The sequence below is a fragment of the Semicossyphus pulcher genome, unplaced genomic scaffold (assembly GCF_022749685.1).
Source record: "Semicossyphus pulcher isolate SPU_LCO1_2020_fin unplaced genomic scaffold, fSemPul1.0.p SCAF_7, whole genome shotgun sequence".
NCBI lineage: Eukaryota > Metazoa > Chordata > Actinopteri > Labriformes > Labridae > Semicossyphus > Semicossyphus pulcher.
The window spans coordinates 10,126,045-10,152,358 of NW_027211748.1; the positions used below are offsets into that span (position 1 = coordinate 10,126,045).

General features: G+C 43.7%; 1 protein-coding gene across 3 annotated transcripts in view; it reads left to right on the plus strand.

Annotated features, from left to right (window-relative positions):
* The window catches only part of gpc1b (glypican 1b), a 78,691-nt gene extending 53,104 nt beyond the window's left edge, over positions 1 to 25,587 (plus strand). For all 3 annotated transcript variants that reach the window (XM_069684394.1, XM_069684393.1, XM_069684392.1), the window contains 8 exons: positions 10,714 to 10,941; positions 11,027 to 11,190; positions 15,847 to 16,012; positions 16,211 to 16,341; positions 18,720 to 18,848; positions 19,176 to 19,309; positions 20,901 to 21,076; positions 22,153 to 25,587. In XM_069684394.1, the coding sequence (XP_069540495.1) occupies positions 10,714 to 10,941; positions 11,027 to 11,190; positions 15,847 to 16,012; positions 16,211 to 16,341; positions 18,720 to 18,848; positions 19,176 to 19,309; positions 20,901 to 21,076; positions 22,153 to 22,358 (1,334 nt within the window). In that variant the 3' untranslated portion in view covers positions 22,359 to 25,587. The remainder of the gene's footprint in view (positions 1 to 10,713; positions 10,942 to 11,026; positions 11,191 to 15,846; positions 16,013 to 16,210; positions 16,342 to 18,719; positions 18,849 to 19,175; positions 19,310 to 20,900; positions 21,077 to 22,152) is intronic.
* The last annotated feature ends 727 nt before the right edge of the window (positions 25,588 to 26,314 follow it).

Genomic DNA, 26,314 nt, shown 5'->3' on the forward strand with positions numbered 1-26,314 from the left:
GAAGCCTTAAACCTGGCAGGTGGCGTTTGGCCTAATGGTGCCATCACTGGCATCTGGATTCACGCTGTATGTGTGTGAGCGCTGTGTTGTGTTCACTTGCACTGTTGCCATTTATAGCTGCATGCAAAAGCGTCATTTTTCACCTTAAGATCTTGCACGATTCAGCATATCGATGCAAACTCCTTACACTCTGCACCTTGATTGAAATAAAGGTCAGATTGTGACAAACATGGTGGAAACTCCATCCACCTTTCTATTTGGTGTTATCAGTCCTTTGATGTAAACACACAGTTTAAAGCAATTTTTTAAATGTATTTTTTTGACCTTTTATGCCTCTATTGAGAGAAAGAGGACAGTGAATAGTGTCGGAAACCGAGGGAGAGAGATTGGGGATGACACGCGGCAAAGGGCCGAGGATGGAAGCTGCCGCATCGAGGACCGCAGCCTCTGTACATGGGACGTGCGATCCAACCCCCGAGCCAAACCGGCGCCCCTTAAAGCACATTTTAACTGTGCCTGGTCTTATTGTTTAATTGCATGTATATTTATGGCAGCACGACTTCAAGTAGGGCTGAGAGGATTAGTCAAACTATTCAGATTATCATTAAAGTCATTTTTCATGCATGGTTCCATCGTTGGATTTGCTGCTTCTTACTTGACAGCTAACTGAGTATCTTGTGGTTTTGGACTGTTGCTCTAACAAAACAAGACCTTGGAAGGCTTCGGGGACATTTTAAAGATCAAATGATTCATTTTAGTCTTTTTTATGCAGTTACACAGAGTACAGGTCTAAGGAAGAGATTTTATTCTGATCTAAACCCAGGTCTTGAATCATTCACACACACACACACATTCATGCACTGGCACAAAGTATTTATGAGGAGCCAAACTTTTATTGGCCTGTGTGTTCCAACCCATTTAAGTTCAAGGCAGATCAGTGGTCGGAGAGCATAATTTGATTTGAAGAGTACTGGCTGGCTTATTTGTATACTCCTTTCTAGATGACCAGGCAGCACTTGCTTACTTATTCATTCAAGTAGAACTCTGAACATCTCCCAGCTGGCCTGTAAAGTAATACCTTCCTTTCCCGTAGAGATAAAACTAAGGTCGAGCCATCCATGAGAATGACATCGAGCATCCTCAAATGTATCAGTATCAGATTTAGAAAACAGGCACTAAACTTGGATCAAAGGACAAGTTTGCAGCTCCATCAGACGATAGCGAGCAGCAGCCTGCTGTACTTCTTTTCAGTGAATAGTGTGGCGGCTCTGATTCTGGGAAAACGCTGTACTGCAATCCCAAAGAGAGCTGTGATTTGCAAGTGTAAAGACATGAATATCTGGGTTAAAACTTGAATACATTTGAGTATGTGAATATATTTCAATGTGTTGCTGACTCGCTTTACATTGAAGGGTACATATGTGACAAAATGTTACAAACCCCTTCTGGTGTAGGATTCAATAGCATCACAAACTACAGCCTTAAGTTGAATTAAGGCCTCTTATATTCAAAAGAATGCACATTATTAAGTTAATGTTATTCACCAAATTCACACAGCAGTGTTTTTTTCGAGCACGTCAAGCTGCAGGTTAGTAACTCAAATGCTGTTACTGTGTGTGCTGCTGTTTTTCTGGGTTACAGATCGTATAAACATATATAGTCTACCAAAACTTTAAGAAGTTTGAGGCTAGGGAAAATCTACAGGAACATAAGTCATATTTCGAGGTAAACAACATATAAATTAGCTTATTAGCAACTGACAGCAAAGTCAGCTAACGTTAGCATTCTTACATTACTTACATCAAAGCACTGTTAGCTAGCTACCACACTGTTTAGCTAGGAACTTTCCTATTGTTTCATGTTAATCTTACAAACGTTAGCGAGGAAGACGTTGCATGCTAACATTAGCTGTTGTCTAACTGGAGCTAATGAGCTATCATATGTTGTTGTAACGTGATATATGGTGCTGTATGGTTACTGATCAGTTCAGAAGTGGACAAATGATTAATAATGTGTTAGTTCCCTTACTTAAAAACTGAAATACAGCAGTACAACATTATAACAGTTGAGCATGACGTCAAAGGAAAATGGCCGCCTTGTAAAGAGCGTTAGCTGGGTATTCGGGTATGGGAATGGGGTATGGTTGTATTTTTCAACCAAAATTACCACCAAATCACTAAAGCCATGCTTACTGCATGAGGACACCAATGACACGTTCTACACCTGTGTTGTTATAGTCCTACAAGTTGGCAACAGATTAGATTCACTCCCACCTCATGCAGCCCACCTGCTAATTTCTAGCTTTCAGGGTCACCTCTGATGATGTCATGAGAGACAAGGACATCTGCTCCCATTGTGGAGCTTGATTGGCTCACTTTATCTGCATGCAAATCACGGCGGTGGGGACCAGGAGTACACTGGCCTAATTATGCCAAACACATTACTCAATCGGAGCAATGGCGCCTTGGAAGGATTAAATGAAAGGGAGAGAAAGCAAGAATGAGAGAGAAAGAAAGAGGAATGCAGTGTAAGGAAGGATGGTAATGGGACGAGCAGTGGAAAGTGAGATGAGCTAGAGGGAAAAAAACAACAAAATGATAGTGAGGGTAAGGAATGGTATGGAGTTTGGGAGGAAACAAGCAAAGGGAAATGCTGAAAAAGCTGAAAAAGAGAACCAGATGGGCTGAAAAAGAAAGACATGGGTAAATTGTGTGTGATGCTAGCCAGGGAAAGTCACAAAGGAGAAATAGAGACAGTGGGAGAAAGACTTCCGCAGAGAGCCGCTTGATAAATGACATGCATTATGTGATGTGTCGGCTTGTTTAATATAAGGCTCCTTTTAATAGCATCTAAATGCTGGCTAAGGGGCTTGCAGTGCTTCTGGGGCACAGTATGTGTGAGATAAGTGCTGTTATTGATGGAAAGCCGGACTGACGCGTAAACAGTCTAATGGCTCCCAGATCATCACTTGTGAATTCAGTGCACCCAGGACAACAGTGTTTGTTTATGCCTGTTGTGTTTATGTGTTCATTGTCTCTGCACAGGTGGGGGAAATAACAAAGGGGGGAAAGGCTGGGGATACTGGGTAACTGAGGAAGGAGGGTGGTTATGGTTGAAAATGTAGGGATCAAAAACCATCTGGTGCCTGCTGAAGAGGCTATGGGTTTGGTACAGAGTATGGGGCGGCATCCTGTGCCTCAATATATAATAGTTTATTCCTTTCTTTCTCTTGATCCCACAAACTAGCTCTGACATGCAGGGATATCTCAGAACCTACTTTACATATTGCATTAAATTAAGGGGGGAAGTGGTAAGACCCTGGGCCAAGGTCATGTGTGTTGTTGTGTTTTTGTGTGTAAGATGTTAGCTCGTAGTGCCACTTATAAAATAATTTTTGGCAATTTAACAGTTTTTCCACCACAAATTTTATGCATGACCAAATGTTCCTTGAATTCATTACGCACTTCTTACTCGGTGACACGTTCATGAAGTCTAACATGAAGACTTTTAGCACAGGTGGTGCTACAGCAACGTGATACACGGCCACAGCCTAGTAGTCCTGACTTTGACTAACACGACTGTTGCACAAATCTATTCTTGTTCAAACACTTTATACTCCCAGACAGGGCTTGAATACTTCATGACAGCCGTCAGCCAATCGACGTGATTGCGTATTGTGATGCAGTTTAACCCAGAGCTGCTTAAAATGTTCTATTATTCTCTCTGTGTTCCCTTTTTTTGTTGAATTTTTCAAAGCCACCTGATTTCTCCTCCTCTCCTCTTGGCATATGCTGCAGCTTTTGCTCTCCTCCTCTCTCCTCCCTGCCAAAGACCCATCCAGCAAATATGATCATTGAGCACTTGTCAAATGGACAAATACAATTAAGGCTGTCAGATATGAAAGAGATATACAATTGCTGCTTTTACAGCCCCGTTTTTACCCTCCTACTCCCTTTCATTCTCTCACTGATTTCCTTTTTCTGTCCAATCCTCCCTTGTTAGTTTCTGGCGTGCTGCCAAAACTCAGTTGATCTGTCAAGTTTCTCATTTAGTTTCCCATTTATGGTCCTTAACGTTATGTGAGCGAGTGTCTGAGCCTACAGTTTGCTTAAGCATTCACATCAACATCAGTATATGAGCATCTACTTTAGTGCTTTCTTCCATTTCCCTGCGTGGGTTGTATTTCCTGTTTGAAGAAAAACAACCCTGTAATTCAAAAATGAAGCTTTGCCAGAATTTGGATTGTATGTTTTACTTTTGTCCCTTGTGCTTTGAATAATTTCCTCCACATGTAAGACAATGTTAACTGCCAATTGCCGGAAACCAACACAAAAATGAGTTTTCACAGGAGGCCGGAGAGTTTGGTGAGAACAGACATGCTGTTACTCAGATCCAGTGATTTCTTGTCAGCCTGTGATTACTTAATCACCCAGAGTTTCAGATCGGACTGTTCAATCAGCTGGGGCGAGCTGCAACTTTATTAGATGGGGGCAAATGGTGCCAGACCCGCTAAGCTCCCTGAATGAGAAAAGTGATTCTGGATTAATTTGGAATGAGTAGCACAAGCCTCGGTCAGCTAATGCCGCTGTGTGGGAAAGTAACTCGGGATCAGTCGAAGCCCTCGGTGAGAGTGATTGACAGCTGGAGGAACATCAGTGATACCTCAGTGCAACACAGAATCCATGTCAATAACTCAATTTGACACAGAAGACAGAGAGAGGAGGTGGAGGAATGAAGATAGGGAGTCACCAGAGAGAAGCAGCAGAGCACGTGGAGGTAGAGGCTTCTCTGGTTTTAAGCACTGTATCGATTGATAAAAGACTGGGAGTGTGGGAGAGTGTGAAATTCTTAATGTGTGATTTTCATGCTATTTGAGGGTTTGTGTGTGCACTTAAATATGTGCGTGTGTTTAATCAGGTTTAAAAGCAGTGGGAGGAGAGAGCGGAGGACTGGAGTTAAAATAAGCCTCTGACATGTCAAGGTGGCCTGGATGTGAAGCTCAGAGTGATTACAAATGAAATCATTAACTCCCCTCTCACCGCAGGAAGAAAGTCATTAGGACACACATGCTTGAGTTAGCGCCTTCTGAGGGTGTGTGTGTGTGTGTGCGTGTGTGTGTGTGAATTAGAGGAGAAAAAGAATGAAAGGCTGAATGAGCTGGTGGTGGAGTGGGACGAGGGAGATTTTCTTAATCTGCTGTCACATTAAAGAAAAGATGTGGCTCTTAATTATAATTATGAGCGTGCAGTTAATGTGGCTTGTAGTGCAAACAGTTGAAATATTATCATGAGATTAAAACTGATACTTTCCAATATCAATTTATAAAACATTAATGCAAATCATATACAAAATCCTATTTAAAACAGTCAAACTGATACAACTGCTCACACAAAAGCTGTGTTGCCATTCGGGGGCTGCAGCCCACATAGGATACAACCTACGAAGGACGCAGCCTATGAAGGACGCAGCCTTCAAAGGATGCAGCTTACGAAGGACGCAGCCTACAAAGGATGCAGCCTACGAAGGATGAGTCATTCGTAGCCTGGCCTACAGCAGATTTCCTGTTTGTGTCACCAGCTGTTCCCGCCCTTACCTATGTGTCACCAATTGTGTCTCCTGTCGCCTAGCAACAGGTAGCTAGCAGGCTAACTAGCTAGCATAACTAAAATCACAAATTATTTAAAAGGTAATTTGTTTCAAGGCCTCTATCGTTATTTTTTATATCTCTAGCTAATGATTGAGTTGAAACCAAAATCTTGTTACATTCAAATTATCGATGCGGCAAAATATCGTCATCCTGACTTGTGCAATACAATTATTGCGAGACTACTGCCAAGTATCCATATTTGGATTTACAAATATATGGCACAGATTTCCCTGCGATTTTCACTCACCATGTCACTACCTTGTGACTCCTCACAAATCCAAAGTCCTTATTTGTTCTATAGCTCTGAATTCTAATTTCAAATTCTGTGAAACTGACACCAAAGTGCAGTAAATAAATACATTCACCCTGCACTGAGTTACCTTGCGATTCCCATCACTATTTAAAAGTGTATTTCTTGGGCGTTTACGAGTCTGCTATCTCGTCTTGAATTGGCACTCAATGAATCTCGGGATACGTTGGGCTGCGAAGGATACACCCGATGGATCCTTCGTGGCCTGGGAAAAGGAGGACGCATTAGTCGCCCCGCATCTAAAGGAGCCTTCGAAATGGGACAGCCTTCCACGCATGGCTGTGATGCAATCAGCCTTCAAATACGTCCTCTGAAGGGCGCAGCCCACATCACAAAGGACCAAAGTCTGTTGCTGTTTTGACTATTTATAAACGGTTTACTTGAAGTTATGAAATTGACAACAGAAACTTTGAAAAGATCAAAGAATCACAATATGATTCCACTTAAACTTAAGACTTGATTTGACTGATTTCCAGCCCTGTCCTCTGTTGACCATTAAAAGTAGAATCAGGCTGGTATGGTTTGCATGTTTATGGACAGCAGTTTTCTTTCCAGAACATTGAGGCCAAAATAGCTTCATTTCCTCTGCAGCCCTCGGGCTTTCAAAGTCTGCTCAACTTTGATCCGTACAATTGTCTTGACTTTGTGAATTTGTGTTAAAATTTATGAACCAGACGCAATAATTTATGAGTGATTTGATCTAATATTTGTGTTATGTAACCCGATGCTAAATCTATGCTAATGTTAGCATGATAGATCCATGCTAAATGACTGATACTTCCCGGGGTAGATACAGTAGCTTCATTATTGATTCCAGACAAAATAGCAAACATCAACCCTCATAACTAATTGACATCACTCATGTTCATTTTAAATGCACACACTAAACATCGATAAAGCAGTGACTGCAGGATTGAAACCCACCTCAAATCCCAACTACTCTTTGTCCCCTCTCTGTCCCCTCCACACCTGGTGTCCTGGGATAAAGCAATTAGCCGCCCTCTCCCATCACTCCTTCCTTAGAGATCAGACGCTGGAGGGGAGAGGAGCTGGAGGTGAGGCTTTGAGGGATGATGGAGGATTGAGGGGGAGAGTAAAAAGGAAGGAGGGGTGAGGAAAAGGGATGAGTGTGTGCCTCCATCTATCATGGCGACACAAACAGATGAAGAATGAGAAAGGTCATCTCCACACACAAGAGCGCACACACCCGCACATACAGGGGCTTTGTATCATACTAATGATCGTCATTATTCACTCGAGCTGAAGGGCAGAGGAGAGCCGGACAGTGTGATACCATTTACCGAGATCTGCCCTCCACATGTGCTGATCCCTGAGCGCACACAAAAACAAACTGACCACATCAGGACCGTTTACAGAAATGAGGATAATTCAAGTGTCTCTTTCCCGTCACCTGATGAAACTATTTCTGCCGAACTCATATCACTTAGCCAGACTTTAGGCCTTTTAGCGGTATGGCTGACAGTACACCACAGGGATGAATTCTAATGTGGATTAAAAGCAAAGCTGCACCTGTCACAGCCGCTCCCGGTCCGTCTGTCTGCCTGCCACTGTGTAGGAAAGTGTGTGTGTGTGTGTTTGTGTGAGGGTCTCTGATCCTGGTGTGTACATGTGAACGTGCTGTCACTTTGAAGTTTGTCTCTCTGCGCACGTGTTCGTGTGCACGTGCTTTCCTGCTGACTTCGCTTTTGTGTGTCGGCTCGCACGGACGCGTGCGCGCGTGTGTGATTGACATATCTGCAGCTCTCCTGGTACTCGGAGACTTTGAGGCTGGCTCCAGGCTGTGTTCACAGATAGTTTGAGTGACAGGAGGTCAGGGAACAAGGGGATGATGTGTCATACAGCGAGGCGGTCTCGCTGCTAAACAAATGCTGGACATACGGCCGCTGCATGTCAGAAGCGGTTATCTCACAGAGCGTAATAATCTTAGAGATGTCGTGCGTCACAGTCAAAGACGTAGGTTTGCTCTGTGCTCTGCCTTTTTGTAGCTATAATGAGGAGATTACCAGGAATGTTTTCTCCACATTAACAAACTTTTGCATCAGACTTTTCTCCCTAGAATAAACTTTTTTTTCCTTTTAACCTTAGTTATTTATAAGCACACAACTCTAACTAGTCCTGCGCTGTTCTTGTCAGCTTCCAGGAGGGCTTAAAACAAAATTGTTCCATGGTGTGATACATTTCTCCTCCACCCATTTAGTAACAATATAAAAAGTTCAACACATAATTAAAATCCAATTTTAAACTTTAAAATGAAAAATGAAAAATGTATTTGCTTGTGTTGGCAAAGAACAGCAGACAGGTTTCAGCAGAATACAAGAATAAATTAAATTATTGAGCCCCTCAGAAGCACATACACAGCCCATAGCTCATGTTGTGCGCATCATAAAGCATGTGACTGACGTTGCATAACTCTGGTTAACAAATAATGTATGCTAACATGATTCTGGGCATGAACCCAACTGAGGGAAACAGCAAAGGTTAAAAAGCGGTCATGTCACTGAACACAACAGTGTTTTTTAAGAGATGGATTTAGAGCTGTCCAAAAAAAAACAAAGTTGGACAGCGTCCCTTGATGTTTCCAAGATGTCTGAGGTGCATTTTTCAGATGCACTGTAAGCCTTTGGAAGCCGTCACTAAGCACAGAATGGCCATAAAATGTAGCAAAAGCAAGAATATAATTTATAGTAAGTCGCAGCGAGGTTGTCTGCGGGTGGAATTAAAAATAAGCTCCTTCAAATCAACGCCTGTGATGAAAGTAGACCTGAGTGTGAAAATGCCAGGAGACAGCGGTGCGGTGAAGCGGGCTGGCTGGTGTTTATTAATGAGTGGGAAAGCACAGAACAGATACTGTATCCAACAAGGCCAGCGCTGAGATAATGCCAGGCAGATGGGTCAGGATGAGCTTAGCATATTAACATGTTATGTAACTCCAAGTGCTGTGTTTGTCTTCGGGGCCCTGCGCGTGTGGGTGTTGGGAGTTTTGCTGCTGTATAACCTGACGTGGCTTTTCCATATGTTGTCATTTGGGAAACATTAAGAAGACGGAGTGTGTTTGTATTTTGTTTGAGCGTGTGTGTGTGTGTGTTGTTGTTTTTAAAAACAGAGTTAAGCTAACTCCAGTCGGGCTGTCCCCTGTGGAGGCCGTAACCTCCCCCTTTCTTGTTTCCTCCTGATCCGCGGTGGTGCAGGTGGAGATAAGACAAAGTGAACATGCTGTAGACTGCAGCTTAGCCTCTCCCTGGCAGAGAAACAGACACACACACACCCCATTGTGTACATGGAGATGCAGAGCAAATGCTGGTCTCGGTGGATGGATGGATGGATGTTCGGGCCGTCGCGCTGTGGTGCTGGACTTTCTGCTATCTTGGCAGAACCTCGACCTCATTTATAAACATTGTTTGCTCACAAAAGTGATGTAAAAATATTTCTGCCACTGGCCCCAGAAAAGATGGGGTTCATAAAAAAATAACTGGATATGTGAATTTGTGCATCTAGATGGAACTGGTGAACCAGGAACAGTGAGTCATCAGTTTTAGCTACAGCTGCATCAAATGCAAAGTAGTCCAATACAACAGCCGTACATTACATTGCATTTCTTAAGTGTAAATGTTCAGTTCAGTCGTTATATTTACAGCATAATGCTCACCTCATACATATAAATGAGGTGGATACAACTTTAGAGTGTAGAAGCTGCACTCTGTTTCCCCTGATTCAATGTGCTTTTTTGTTTGTGTAAGTCACTCAGGCTTCTTCATTTTCTACTTTTTCCCCCCAAGACTGACAGCCACCCTGCCTCACTGTCTGTCTGTTTACCTGTCTGTCTGCCTGTACCCTATATCTGCAAATCCTCACTTGGAATAGTCTATACTGCACCCTGAAGCGCTGTCAGTTCTCTGACATCCCCCAGTGGGACACTCTCACATATTTAAGCTTTAGGTTGAGTGACAGTATGAGGCGGTGCTGGTATGCAGCAGACTTCATCACGTATTTATGTTTCGAGTAACACAATCGAGGGCGACAATGTGAGGCTGTGGAAGAAAGAAAATGGCACAGATATATGTAATATATTATAATGTTTTATGACTCAAGGGAACTTGTTTTATGTAAACCAATAACTGTATATAAAGATGGACGACGCGTCTCCATCTGCTCTCATTGTACAAACTTGAAGCCCCCGAGGCGGGCGCTGCCATGTTGCGATGGTGACGTCATTTGGAGCCAGAGCTGCGCGGTAGAGATCGGTGGGTGGAGCCGCTGTAGCCACTTCTGCTCACCAAAACACACACTTACCTTACCTCATGTCAGCGTGTTTAACAGCAGAACAGCTTCTTGTGTTGGTCTGAGGTTAACGTTCACAGATGTGTAAACTTTTTTAGTAACGTCTCCTCTCGCCGTTCCTCCTCCACTCTGCTAATCCGGAACAACAGAGCTGTCAATCATCATTTTTACAGCATCAAATAACTCATTAAAAATAAACTTATCAGAAAAACACTTGGTCGTCAAGCAGCATGATACCAACTAACTATAGTGACAGAAACCATGTTTGATAAACATTTATTTGGTGTGTATTTTGATTTTATAGTTTGACTCATGTCCCATCTGTTAACATGGAGGAGGCGGGCTTTATGACCTAGCCAGTCAGAATTTTGGCTTCACTTTTAGGGAGCTGTCATGTCGTCCATCGTTGGTCCTTAAACCAATAACTTACATATATTCTACCTCTATTTGTCTTTAGGTCACTTCCTGGAGCTGCTGAACCAATCAGCGATCAATCTCCAGGAGAGTTTCACTTCGGCCTGGGGCCTCCTCTACTACCAGAATTCCCAGGTCTTCCACGACCTGTACACGGATTTAAAGCACTACTACAGAGGCGCCAATGTCAACCTGGAGGAGGTGCTCAACGAATTCTGGGCCAAACTGCTGGAGAAGCTCTTCTACCAGGCCAACAAGCAATATTTCATAGGTATATCCGGCTTCATCCAATACAAAGAAGGTGATTCAAATCTTTAGATGTGTTCTCTACTAATGCATGTGAATGCTGATTGCAGGTGAGGACTACCTTGAGTGTGTGTCTAAGCAGATAGAGACACTAAGGCCTTTCGGAGAGACTCCCCGTGTGATGAAGATGATGGTCACACGCACATTCGTGGCAGCCCGCTCCTTTGTTCAGGGGCTGGTGGTCAGCGGGGAGGTGGTGCGCAAGGTGTCCCAGGTAAACCTCTATTATTATATCTCCTACTTGTTTTCTCTCATGTTTCTCTCCCTCTTTCTTCCCTTTTTATTCTGCATTAAATTCCTTCCATCCAATTATTAAGATTAGTCTCTTTCCATTAAAATTATAATCCCGTTTTCAGTCCATCCTTGTAAGTTTTATTGCTTTTGCAACTAACTGCCCCACATTCCTTTTTACTGGTGTCTAATCTGCTGCAAAGCTAATACTCTCTGCTCCCATCACAGGTTCATTGGTATTCTTGCGTTGAAGTGTATTCATCTTTGTGAAAACACGCACACGTACACACACACACAGGCCTGTTTTCACCAGTCCGTGCACACAGTATAAAGCGGTGGCAGATCAATGTTGCTGGAAACGAGAGGCTCCATAAAGTATGGCCCGCGGCTCAGACAATCAGCCCCTGCAACAACAGTTAATGTCAGCGCCACACTGAAAAATGTCTCCCTAGGCCGTGGGGAGGGTTAATATCTCCCATGAGGAATGGTCCCCTCTGTGTATAAGACAAGAGTAAGGTTAAGATCAGAGCAAGACTGAGAAATCATTTGAGCTGCTGAGAGGGAGGTGGCCGGTATCGATGCGGCGGTGAAAAATATCTCCCATCAGACACTGGGCGAGGAGAGTGCTGAGAGCAGTGGACCTGCGAGAAATAAACGCATCCTTTGACAAAACAGATGCTGCACCAGAGATGAATATTACAATTCTCTCCCGGATGAAATATTACAAGGTCGGGCTGTGAGTAAGCATGAAAAGATAAAGAGAGAGAGGGGGAAAAAAGCATGACAAAATAGGCTGTGGTGCAGCGACATGACTGCAAGGCCACACATTTGGCTGCATGTCAAAGAAAGAATCTCTATGATCCTTTTCCCTTTCATTCTGAGGTCTGTGATCTACCTCGGACTGTGGGTGGCGAATACTACAGTGGTCTCCTGCATCACAGTTAGACAGCCTGGTCTTGCATGTCTCTCTCTGGACCAGAACATCTCAAATTTACACCTAAGGGAAACCAGAGGATGTCTCAATTAAGCACCTGAACGCAGCAAAGCTTAGCACATCCATAGCCACAGGGGAGGAAAATCAAGAAGAGAGACAGCGCAGAGTAGCAGCTAGCTTGTGGATAACAAGACACAGACAGTGCCGGTGACAGCTAATACTCACCTGCAGCTACAGGGATCAGGGAACGAGTCTGGCAGATTTGGAGACGTGACAGCCCCGACTCAAACGAGAGAAGAGTTCTGCAAGGAGCAGAATTAGCAAGCTACGTTGGAAAGGCTATATGAATTATGACCCCTGCAGACACTCTCATATGCACACTGGAGTGCACAAGCTCTCATCATCCCCCCACAAACGTGGACTTACATTTCCCCTGTGTGGCTCAGTCATAACACACATTTCCTGTCTGGTGCTTATTTGCTGGTACTAAAGAACAGTGAGTGATGTCTTCATTTAACGAGGAAGGCCGGGGAGAATGTGTGAATAATTAGCACCGCTTTTACAAAATTACAAAATGTCATCCCAGCGATAATGCCATGCCTCTGGAGCCGCTCTGAATGAGGTCACGCGCCGCCTTCTGCCTTAAGAGGGAACTCAAGAACACTCTGCGTCGTGAGAATAATGACTACGGACACAAATGGTCGATCTGTGTGAAAGGGAACTGCGCAAGAGGCCGAAATGAGAAAATATTTCATCCAAGTCGAAGCCTGTTTGGGACGATTTGAAAAAAAGGCTTCAACCAACTGCTCCATTTCATATTCATCATTTGTGTGTCAGCCTGTGTCCCTGTCCTCCCCCAGCGCTGTGTTGTATTTATGCAGATTGGAACAGGACTGTGCTGTGATGGGAACAAATGAGACAGTGAGAAAAAAAAAAAACACAGTGAGAAAAGTGAGACTTTGACAAACAGCCTCCTCTTTTGTTCCTCTCTTACTCACGCATTCTTTATTCTCCGTCCTTTCCCTGGAAATCGTTCTGTAGATATTTCCCCGCGCTGCGCCCCGCGCTGTCCTCTTGTCTCTCTCTTAGTGTGAATAGCCCGGTATCCTAATTTGGATCTTAGCTTTCCCCTCCTTTTCTCTGTAATTCTATCTGCGATTGATTGGACACTAATGAGACAACCGCTCCTATTTATAGTGCTGTATCGCCACTTAAAGGGCCCAGTGACCGAGGATGTTTACCGCAGGCTGTTACACAGCTTGAGCGAAAGCTTTGGAGAATGAAGCCGACTTCTCTCTGTGTTATCTGTGATTGCTGCCACCTTAGAAGAAACATGACATGAATCCTTGATATGTTTAGGTTGAATCGGCCATGAAACATAGGTAATGAAAGAGTGCAGAGCAGAGAGAGACCAGAGATGCTTGGAAAAACTGAATTTTTATGACAGAAAAAGAGATGCAGTCTTTCTTTCCGGTGCAATATTAATTCCTCCCTTGCGTCGCTCCGGGCTGCACCAGTTGCTGTGTCCTCAACTTTTTCCGGCCTGTTTTATTCCCTGGGGAATGGGAGTGGAGGAAGTAGGCCACGCGCCACATAGCTCACTCTGGAGGCAAGGAGTCTGGATTGGCTCGCTGTGTAACACAAGGGGGAGAGGTCGCTCATATATCCTTACTAATTACAGGGGAGAGACAGGCAGAGAGAGAGAGACTGCTGCGGGCTACATATAGTAGTAGGTACTGACAGGTATGGGGAGCGTATTGTGAAGGTGAAGCAAGGACACGTAAGAATATAGGTGTTGAAATGTAACGCAGGCTCACATGCGAACACCAATTTTTTTTTGAGGATGTCGCCGACTATTTCCTGACATTTTAATCAATATTTCAAAAAAGATTTTCATGTTTAATTAATGGTTTTAATGATCCTTAGCTGCACCCTTACATGTCTCTCTCCCGGTGCCGAACGCACCCCAGCTCCAAGGTTACAGAGGAAGTTGTCAACATGAACCTCCAATTAGCGCCACGGAGGAGTTACACACTGTTTCATGTCAGCTGTGCCCGGCGTGGGATTCCCCCCGCGCTAATCCTGTAGGATGGATGATACAACAGAAAGTAGATTAATGACTTGTCTGTTCTTAATAAGTATTTCACTAACATCACCCTGGCTTTTTTCCCTCCCTCTTTGCCAACGCCCCTCGTAGCCTCCCTAACATCCCCCTGCCTCTCTCGTTCCCACTCTCTTCCTCCGCTCGTCCCTGCACGCTCCCTTCCCTTGCTCTCCTCCCTCACCAAAAAAGCATTCGACTGACTCATCCCCGGCTAATGAGTGGTCGGGCAAGGCTGGGAGGGAGGGGGGGAGAAGAGGAGGGCAGGAGCGAAGATCTGACTCATGTCTCATATGACTTGAGATTAAGCCTGGGAATGTGGTTATTGCTTTTCTGTGTTGGACTGTCCTCCTTTTGCAGCTGGCAGTAATAACTAAGTTCTGTTGATTGCTTTTATGCATTCACTTATTCAGGCTTAGTGCGCATTTCCGTATGTAGGTTGCAACTTTTAAAGTTAAACACATTAAAAAAAAATCCTTTGTGGCTATGATTAGATTAGATTGATGATCGCTGTGGGGAAATGTGGGATGATACACCCAGAAATACAGCCGAGCAGAACTCACAAAGGTCATTTAGAAGTTAACTAACAATATTGTCAACTTTAGAGTAGATGAAAGCGTTTCTCTAAGGAGTGATATAAAAAGATACATTTATATACTTAATGCATGCAATGAAAGATGCACACAAGGGTCACACCGTGAAGGACAAGTGCTGCGGAGGAGCTTGTTAATGCTGATTACAGCTATCAGGAGGGCACGGCCTCTGTCAGAGCAGACTTTAACTTTTACAAACTCACAGACGGGACTTTAAAGTGTTCAAAGATTTATTTTCCCACCTGATCCCGACTGTTGTCCTATTTCCACTGTATATTTATTAAAAGCCGGTTTTAACTGTGTCTTTGCTGTTGGAAGAACAGTTTCCAGGAAAAGCATGAAGCTGGCCCAGATGTCAGCTTAGAGGAGCTTTGTATGCGTAGCTGGGCTTGTTCCACCTCTCTCTCTCTCTCACCCACACATACACACACTCTTTCTCACACACACACACTTCCTGAGGTTTTGTATGCATAGCTGTACTCTCTTGTGAACAGAGCTTACTGGTATTAACCCAGTTTCACTTTTCACGCACCAAGGCCCTTTCCTGGGGGAGCAGCCTTGTGGGATAGAGAGAGAGAGAGAGAGAGAAGTGGAAGAGGCGGGAAGGATGGAGTGAGGGACTGAGCGTACTCGTATGAATGTCAGGCCCTTTCCATCGCGTCTGAAACAAAAAGCAAATTCTCCCAAAGTGGTTTCCAAGGAAACTGTGCTGAATCAAAGTGTGGTGCAAAGTAAGAAAAAAAGGTCGCCATGGGAGGTGACCTCCCACAGATCTGCAGCTGTCATTGTCTGAAGACATTTCCATCTCCACATAACACTGTGGTTAAAGATAAATGTCATTCTGCTGTACAGTAGCAGCAGGGATCTCACAGTTTAAGTTGTCAAGTTGACAGTTTGATCATCTGCTGCTTTCAGATTTGTCTTTTAGGCTGATAGATCATACACGCTTGACTGGACGGTCATTTTTCCTCCAGGTGTTGGGTGTTTATTTTTGTCTGTGCCCTACCTCAGGTGTCGCTGAGCCAGGAGTGCATGCGGGCCATGATGAGGATGACTTACTGTCCCCACTGTCGCGGCATGGCCTCCGCCAGACCTTGTGCCAACTACTGCAGCAACGTCATGAAGGGCTGTCTGGCCAACCAGGCTGACCTCAACACCGAGTGGAGGCATCTGGCAGGTGGGCAGCACACACACACACACACACACACACACACACACTCACGCGTGCTTCCTCTTCAGCCATATGTTGGCTCAGAGGTTCATCCTGCATGTGATGGTACTTTGTGCAGTGAATACTGAAGAATCTTTCTACAGATGTACCTCATATAAAACCTTTCACGCTTTCGTCATGCTCTCTGTGATCCTGTCTTTGCAGAAACAATGATGCAGGTGGCTGATCGCTTCGATGGCCCCTCTGGTGTGGACAGTGTGATCCTCTCTCTCCCCTCTCGCATATCAGAAGCCATGTATACCATGATGGAGAATATAGAGACCATCAACAGCAAGGTCAGAGTGCACACTGAATGGGCAATGAATGGTTCAATAAAACCACATGAAATAATTTTATGAGCTAAACCACAATGTTGCGCTCAGTATCCCTGATGTCACAGTTATTTAAACATACTGATCAATAACTTCCTGGTTCGGACATATCGGGCCTTTCTGTGTGGAGTTTGCATGTTCCCCCCGTGCATGCGTGGGTTCCCTTCGGGTACTGAGACGTGTTAAGACATGCTCATTAGGTTAATTGGTGACTCTAAATTGCCTGTAGGTGTGAGTGAGTGTAATTGACTGGTGATCAGTCCAGGTGTAACCCCGCCTCTCGCCCAATGACAGCTGGGATAGGCTCCGGCCCCCCGCGACCCTGAACAGGATAAGCGGTACACATAATGGATGGATGATCATTAACTAAATGTACTCTGCGCATTTAATTCACTCTTGATCTTTGTTGGATTTGAGACACAAAATAAGCAACTGTACAAACCTCATACAACACACCCTGTACATTATCAATTATTCACATTATATAACATTATTCAATCATTGCAAATGAAATATTTTTTTACTTGCTTATTAACACAGTTCATTCTGTGCCACACCTGACTAAAGGATTATATCACACCAGCTCCCTCTCAGGGGAAACTAATGTACTGTGAGGTGAGCATATAAGCCGTTTTCAATGAAGTGATAGTAGCAGATTATGTCTTGTTGCTTTAGTCAGAGCACTCTAATTACACGAGGTTTAAAAGATTCAATTATATTCCAAATATATATAAAAAAGAGCCAAACATGTTTGATAAAACTGCATAAAAACAATGACAGCTGAAACCTCCATGAGCCCGTCCATGGCGCACACTCACACTTCATCTCTCTGCTTGGACTCTGCTTGGAGGGAGGTCAATCAAAGTTCAATTGGGAAACATCTATCTGTAATACAGCACACATTGATATTCCCTGCTTAATAGCTCACGTAGCCAGCCGACTGTCAATCACATCAGTTCAAAGCACCCCCACATAGTCCCACTGAAGCAGATGAGCTGCTTGTTGCTTATTTAGTCATGAATATTTTATGTTATAGACAAATGCAAAAGATTTCAAACCAACTTTTCCAGGCTTTAAAATATTTATATCATCTGGTGAAGCAGAATAAATAAAAGCAAGGAAGTCAAAAATGTTAATGCTAATGTGTAAACATACACACACAGTGGATCCATCATAACAGACACGGTGTCCCTTCCCACTATGCTGCACTGTTTCCTACACCTATCCTACCTCCTGAATTAATGCACTTGCAAAGCTGGACACCTGCTTTAAAATAAAAGGATGTGAGTCACGACACAACCTGCGCGCCAAGCGTTTACTTCACCTTTTAATGGTGTTTGAGCTGCAGTTTTATGTGACCCTTAAAGTTGTTTAGTTCAGGTGGAAAACGGAGAGAAGACAAGGCGTCCTCTGTGTCGGCTTGCCGTTAGAGAGCCCGTCTAGCTGAGGTGAGGCATAGCCCGGCAGGCTGCCTCTGACCTGCTTCAGACGTGTGATCACACACAGCTTCAGCTTTAGCTCTTCATCTCCTCGGTAAAGAGCTGTGCTGATCCTATAGAAGTCAGTTGGTGTGTGTGGTTTAATATCACAGTGTGTAGGACAGATTATCTCCTATTTAAATCATCTGTTGACCAAACCATATGTTGTGTTGTGTAATTCTTCCTGCAAAAACCGACCAGACACAGAAACGGCAGTGTGCATCCTTACAGGTGCTTGAGGGCTACATAGCACCCTCAACAAGAGTCAAGGCCATATTCTTTATGTGCATTATTCAACCCAGCAACTCCGAGTTCCTCTGACAGACACGACTGGGAGCTTAAGACGGGATTATTTATACTTCATAAGTGAAGGTTCAAAGGCTCCAGGCTCCTCTAAGCAGGCCAGATTGGATGACAGATTGACTGCAGTCGAACTTTATTCCCTGGGCTCCATTTATAATATGTAAGCCCCATAGGGACAAGTTGTGCTTTCTGAGCTGTGGCTCATTCTGCCGGAGCGACGCGGTGATTGACTCTCGGGGTCAAACAGTTCCACTGTTGCTTTTCAAAGGTAGAGATTTGTGTGTGTACTAATACGCTTTAAGCTTCTGTGTGTACTCCAACAAACGCAGGAAGTTATTTTGATGTACGAGGATGGGTTTGTAAGATATTCACAAAGCTAGATTTCAGTCTTGCTTAATCAACATATGGTAGGAAAAAGTTAGATGTAAAGTAAGTTAAAAAAGTAATGTCTACAGAGCAAGTTTGGAGCCAGTTCAACTTAACTTATCTGTTGTAGATAAAGCACTTTTCCCCCTGCCTGTATTCCCCCCGTGATATTTCTTTCTCTTCCTCCCGCCACAGTTGTTCCAGTCATGTGGCAACCTCAGAGAGGGAGGAACCAGCAGCACAGGACTGGACGAAATCCTGAAGAAAGGAAAGGTCACAGTGGAGGACAGCTTGGGATCCAGCTCCAGCAAAATAGACGGACTGGTTCGTACATAACCCGACTGAATCTGTGTCCTTGTTACCGCTCTCTTGTGGTTTGTTAACAGCAGCTTTATGATGCAGGAACCATTCCTCATCATGGGTGATTAAACCCCCTTTTTCTGTCCATTTCACCTTTACACAGACAACTGTGGGGTGATTGGATGTGAGTGGATGGTCGGATGGATGACTGAGTCAGATGAATGAGCTCTGCACTTGGTTATTGAAGAAGCAGGAGTTTCTCTCACTCTCCTGTTGGAGTCTGCCGTCATGCTGTGATGTTACACAAGGAATAAAAGCTCATGAATGTGCTCTTGTCCAACTCTTCCTCAGGTGTCTGACGTAACCATCAGACTGAGGGACATGCAGCCGTACTGGATTTCTCTCCCGAGTGTCCTCTGCAGCGACAGAGTGGCCACTGGGACAGGGGCCGAGGACAAGTGCTGGAACGGCATGAGTCGTGCCAGGTAAGAGGATATAAACCTGTACTGAAATGTTTTTTCAAAATAAGAGGACATGACATTTTCTCTCCCCCTCCAGTCTCCATTTTCTTGTTTGTACCTGTTTGCTTCAGTAAATAGAGACTCTAAATGTCAGCAGACCATCCATACAGTAAAAGAACGATGCATCTAAAGATTACTTTTCATCATCGCTTTGTGACTGAAGCAGACAGCCGATGATCGCTCCTTATTGTGCGGAAGAAGCGTCAAATGACGCGTAAAACGCCCCTTTTTCTGTGAGCGTGCACAGAGCCTGAAGTCTGGGCTAACAGAGAGGCTTTAAAATGTCAAGGACTTTAAATGTCCGACAGCCCACCTCCACCATTATGCTAACTGAAAGCTTCATATTTCACTCTGTAATACCTGTGAAGTAGCTTAGCATAATTTAGTTATAAAAACTCATTCTTCTCACACTGGTGCTCTGTGCAGGCCCTCATACAGCCTCTGCCTGAAACGACTCCCTTTAGAAACCCCGCCCCTACAAGCCCACTTTCTTCTGATTGGCCAGCTCTCCAAAGCCTGCTGAGGCTGCACTTTGTGACGTAGAAAAAACTGTGTGAAACCTGGCGTTCACACAGCAGCCTGCAGACTGAGCTGAGAAGCCTGGGGATTACTCCAAACTTGGTTTTACCTACAGATTTGAAACTTCACCCACGTTTAGTGTGGACATCCAACATTATAAAATTGTATATATACTGTATGTATAAAAATGTGAAACAGCTTAATACCCCCTCTTTAAGGAAAACAAAACATACGTGTCGTCAGAGTTCTTATCATCAAATATCATATCAAATATTTGTCATCGACGTCTTCGTCATGGAAAAATGATCGTTTTTCATCATAATTTTCGTTAACGAAATGAACACTGCTTTACATAGATATTTCTGTGTACAGTAGGCGATATTAAATAATGGCGGTACCAACTTTCCTTTCAGGTGACATTAAACCATTGCAGAAGAAGCGAGAGCATCAAGAAGACTTAATTTAAGTAGCATCAGTTCAAACGCAGAGGAAGACGCATTTATGTCACTTTCAACTCTTCAGCTTTTTAATAAGAATGGACATTTTTACTTCATATTTTCATCATATTTTTTTGTATTTATGTTGTAAATCTTCTGTTATTTTAAATCTATCTTTTATTTGTTGAAAATGTGATTATATTCTTTTGTTTTCTTATATTTGTTACTATTATCATGACTGTAGTCTACACTCGCTCTGTCGTATAACTTGCCTGTCAATCATCTGTAAAGCACTTCGCACTGCACTTACCTGCATGAAAGCTGCTTCTAAAGTATAGTTGATTGACAGTTTAAAAGAGGGTTGGAATTGAAATGAAAAAAATAATGTACCAGTCATAAAGTGAAACTAAATGGTTGTCATATAAAGAGTGGTTGCTCACAGTGGCCCTCACCCAAACCTACTGACAAGAGTTCTGTAAATAATTGTTACATTTAGGTCTGCAGACACAAATACACTCATCGTATGATGTCTTCAAAGCACTGTTTGTTCACAGCTACATAATCTCCAATGTACTGATGTGAGTGTCCATGTGTTCCAGGTACCTTCCAGAGGTGATGGGCGACGGCCTCGCCAGCCAGATCAACAACCCCGAGGTGGAAATCGACATCACCAAGCCTGAGATGACGATACGGCAACAGATCATGCAGCTGAAGATCATGACGCACCGCCTGAAGAACGCTCTCAACGGCCAGGATGTGGACTTTCAGGACACCAGTGAGTACCTCCACTATCAACACCAACGAATTTCTCAGGAACACTCACAACAAACTTCATCTCAGAGGACTCGGTGATGATTAACAGCTTGTAAGAAGTTCCAGATTAAAGGAAATAAACAACTGTGTTCTGAGGAAGCAGCACGCTTCCATCTTAGCTGGAGCATCTCTAGTGAAATGATACATTCGTTTGGAATTAAGATGAAAGTATAAAATGTTTTGCCTACATCAAAAGTGCCTTCAGGATTAATTTAGGGCATATTTTATGCCACATTATGTAAGAAACACAGGATGATGCTGTGGATAAACTCTGTTTTCTGGGGTCTTCACCTGGACAGCCAGACTCATACTTCTTGTTGCTAGTTAAGCAAACACTGTGCACACTATGTTTAATATATGTGAGTATGCGGAGGCTGTCTTAGTTTGTTAATTTAGAGATGTTAAGGGAAAGATTAGAAAGAAGAGACTAAATTTGCTGTAACGTAGCTCTCTTCTCCGCTACCAGACTCCATTGACAAAAGCAGTAGTTTTCCCGAGCATAATACGGGAGCTGCAGGTCTACCTCTTCCCTCCATCTGTTAGTATTTTTCTCTTACTGTGTGTCACACAAATATTGTCATGGATCAAAACTTACCATTTAAGGCAGCAAGGTTACACAATTACACAAAGAATCCACTGACTGAGGCACCAATGTGAAAGCAACTCCTGCAGGGTTTTTATCAATGGAGTCTGGTGGCTTTGAAAAGAGCGATTTAATTGCAGTTTCTGGTTAAACAAAAGCAGCCTATACTTGGATAAGAAGGTCTATCATCAGAGGTGCCCTCAGGATTAATTAAGGTCATTTTACATCACATTATGTAAGAACACGGGATGATGCTGTGGATAAATGCTCAGCCTTTTTCTGGGGTCTTCACCTGGTCAGCCAAACTCTTATTTCTCTTTGGTAGTCAAGCAAACGCTCTCTGTGCACACTATGTATGTAGGTGCTGTCTTAATATGTTAATTATCTGAATATGTAGGCACCACCTTTACTGTATATTCTTCCATCAAGCTCATGTCTTATCTCTCTGTCTACAGGTGATGATGTCAGCGGTTCAGGAAGTGGCGCGTGCGCAGATGAAATGTGCTCCCGGAGCCCTCGCATTATCGTCCCCATCACCGACCGACCCATACACTACCCCCTCCCTCCGGTAAACAAGGAGGTGAAAAGCTCGGCCCACCAGAGCCTCCCCTGCGTCTCCATTTACCTGCTTCCACTGCTCATGTTGCTGCTGCGGCGATAATTGACCGGGGGAAACCACCGACTGGGACTGAGTTTGGGACACGTTGGGGGGAGTCTGAAAGGGGGAGGAAGGAGAAGCTGGGGGTTAGTTACTTTGCCAAAACAAAAATAAGTAAAAGGAAACAACAAGATAAAAAAAATCACACGGATGGACTTCCTTTTGGTTTTTTAGAACAAAATGGAATTGCGAGTATTCATAAATGTTTCGGTTCTGCTCTTTTCTTTTGTTTCTTGCTATATTATGACACCATTAGAGCTGGTCTTTTTGCATCTTCTAATGTTTTGTTTCTGGTGTTTGGGTTCTCTGAGATTATATGTGTACCTACGACATGTGTAAGACTATATTGTGAACAGTATGTTGGTGTTGACACCACGGGGAGAGGGAGAATGGGGCTTTGCAGAGGCGCTAAGATACATATATTTGTTATTCCACTCCTTCAAAACAGCACGTGTGTTGAGTAGATTTATTTATTTATTAATAACTAACAATAGACCCCGGAGTGCTTTAACCACTCTTTGATATTGGTAGGAAAAAAAACACACACCAAAAGCTTATATAAAATAAAATATTGGTGACTTTAAAGGAGGATAATCGGGCAACGCGACCCACCAGACCTCTTAATACCTTCACACTCACACACGCCCTCTCACAGCCAGGATGAGAGCACTCCGCATCAGCACTTTTCGCCATTTCACCATGTAAGCTGTAATAATAACCGTGATCACATTCACACTGACATGATCGCTTAATGCAGGAGTTACATGACCCGTCCGCCGCTCCATCCATCCATCCACTCATCCCTACATCGCCCCCCTGCCGAGGCAGATCTCCCTCTCCCTCTCTCTCTCTCTCTCTCTCCCAGACCCCGCTGGCTGCGTAGGATCAACTCGAGAGTGTGGTGTTAGCAAAACACATGCGAGGCCGGGGCCCGGTCTCAGATGACAGCAGCTTCCCACTATAGAGCTCTGCATGTGGCGCGGGGGTGTCGGTTTAAGATTGCGCCCGCAGCAAAGGATTGATGGTGCAGGATTTTTTTGGGAAGGTGTAGCAGAACAGAAACGTACACAGAGGCAGAAACAGTGCTGTAATGTAGCGCTTCTTTTCTTTTCATTTGCACATCAGAGCTAAAATATAATACGCATCATTCTGTGTGCTCCCTGCAAAGGCCCAGTGCTCCTGTGATTAGCATCATAATTGCAACTAGCGGTGTCATAAGTTTTTGTCTAATTGCAGCAATGATCCATATCACGGTAAAAACCCAACACCATGCACGTCTCTGAATCGTACTTCTCTTTCTATGTCCGACACAACAGTGTACATATTTTGTTTTCTAGAAAAAATAGCGATCGAATTTTATAACAGCCAGATGTATGCTTTAACTCTTTCATTCATTCATCATCTGTCACAGTGTATCCATATCTGCCTTCCATTTTTCTGCAACTTTTCTATATCAGTGCCTCTTCCTTCCCGCCCCCTCCCCTCCGCCCTTCTCCCCCCTGCTCATCAGTTATAATGACCTTTAAAGCGTTCCTCCTGCTTCTACATGATGGCGAGGCAATATGACAATGACACAGTGCTTCATTACGTGTCAACCTTACTGGGAATGTTTGTGTGAACACACAGTGTGAGGCTTTTCCTGATGAGAAGCTTGCTGGGGAGGAAACGCGCACCACATTTTAATTCAAAGAAACGTTAAAAGCTCTCATTTGAGGACGTCCGCGTGCAGGATGATGGGACAATGCTTGCATGTGTGTTGACGTATGTGCGTGAATGTGCGTCTTTGACAGTGGGAGAGCCTTTCTAAATGTTGTGTGGTCGGCATGAAATGTGTTAAAATGTGCGACTAACATCGAATGACAGAGAACGGAAGATTAGCATAGCTCATTTTTCAAAAATGGGATTTTCAACCCACCGCAGCAGAAGCTCCCACTCTATGTTGTATGTGACGGAGAGATTTAATGTGGAGGACAGAAACGGACATGCTATTAAAGCGAACATGGCTTCAGTTGCACACTAGGACAATCCAATAACACTCATTTTATGACCGTTTATAAAACTGCACATCCAATTAGGTAGTTGAGTCTCTGTCATAGTTTGACAAGCACATCTTTTAGAAACTTTACTGCTCTGAAAACGGGAGATGTTGTCAAATGTGTCACCTGAGCAGATGTTTTAATGGTACCGTCTTTATTTTGACATGCTTTATTAATGAATGCAGTCTGTGCGTGTGTCTCTGTGCGTGTCTGTCTCCCTGTTAGTCCCCGGTTATGAAATCTGCCTGTGACTGCCTTTGACACTTTGTCTCTTGTTGGGGTCAATTTTGACATTAAAAAAAAAAAAAAAAAAGTGATATTGCGTAACATTTCGAGCAAAGAACAAGAAGCAAAGAGCGCCAAGTGGGTCGACTTTTTGCGACCCTCTTGAAATATGAGAACATGAATGTGAAAGCGACACGTAAAGGATGAGAAGTGACTCCAGCTGTGATGGTGACATTCCAATTCAAAGACGACTCGTAACTCACAACTTCAGTTTCAATGACTGCCTCACAATGTCATCGGCTGAAATTTGCACAACCCCCACCCCCCCACCCCCACCCTCTCTCTCTCTCTCATCCTTCACCTTTTGATCTCATTAATTTGTTGCTCAAAGTCCCCCCCCCACCCGCCCCTCCTTTTTATAAAACCTGCACTTTTATGAGGCCAATAAATGGCATTGTCTGCACAAAGACATCACAAGATGGTCGATCAATAACGCGAGTCAACACCTTCCAGAAACGACTATTGATTGGAGATGTGTGTATGCAGATAGATATGGCCCAGCGAGACGTCTCCTCTTCAACAGTGTAAACACAAAGCCCCTGTGAGTGACTCGGAGGAGGCAGGAGGACGGTTCATCCAGAGAGCTGATCTTGAATCAGTCTGTGCACCTCCCGTCCTGCCCTCCTTCATTATAGGTGGCAAAAATGCAAAGCTGATAATCCCACCGTTTAGCGACAGCTTTCTTCTACACTGAGTTGAATATGGGAGGAATTTCTTAAAGGTGCCAATTTATGAGGAGAAAAAGTACTTTTCTTGTTTTTATTTACTTTGGTTTTGTTGTTAACAGAAATCTATGGAGAGTTTGTGCTTATGGTGAAGATAGACACCAGGAAGAGGATGAAAAATACAAATGTCTCATTTGCTGTTGTACCTGAAATCTTGTGTCAATTATATACATTGTAAGATTTTCATCCTGTGTCCTGTGTTTTGTTGTTGTTGTTGTATTATTTGTGTTTTTGTCACGTTTTATTTAACATCAGGTCAATCTCGGATCCCATCGGCTATAGACTGACGTCGATATAGCCTCTGGGGACAAAGGTGAACGTAACGGCGTGTAGTCAGCTGTTAGCATAAGTATTAGCATAAAATACTTTAAGTAACGGGTCTTGCCTTTGATGAAATTTCAACATCATGATGCAGATTAGTAAAAAGTAGAAATGAAGCGTTGTCAGGTCTGTCCTCAAGAGGAGAAGAAAACGTTTAAAATGCTCGTTTGTTGAACGGAGGTCGGATCGATCATTTCTGATGCATTCATGGAAGTCAGGAAATCTGAACATTGAACGTCTTTCGTGACACAGCGTCAAGGAATTTATCCCAAGTAGAATTTTAGATGTAGATGGTTAGCTGTTAGCATGCAGATGTCTGTTTATAGAGATTAATAAGAAGCTAAATCGTCAGATAGCCGCTGATGGGAGCCGGGATGTAATTACGCCGCATTACGTTCCGCCTGCTTTTGCTCTCCTCACGGACTGTTTTTCCTGCATACGCCGCAGCCTGCTGATACGTGATTGGTCAATATTACTCGGACTACAAGCGTAGTACAAATGGAAACCAGAACACTTGCCATCCCTTAAATCTACGTCCCTGCCTACAGCTTCCACATTTCTATTAAGAATCTGTAAATAGAGATTACCATCT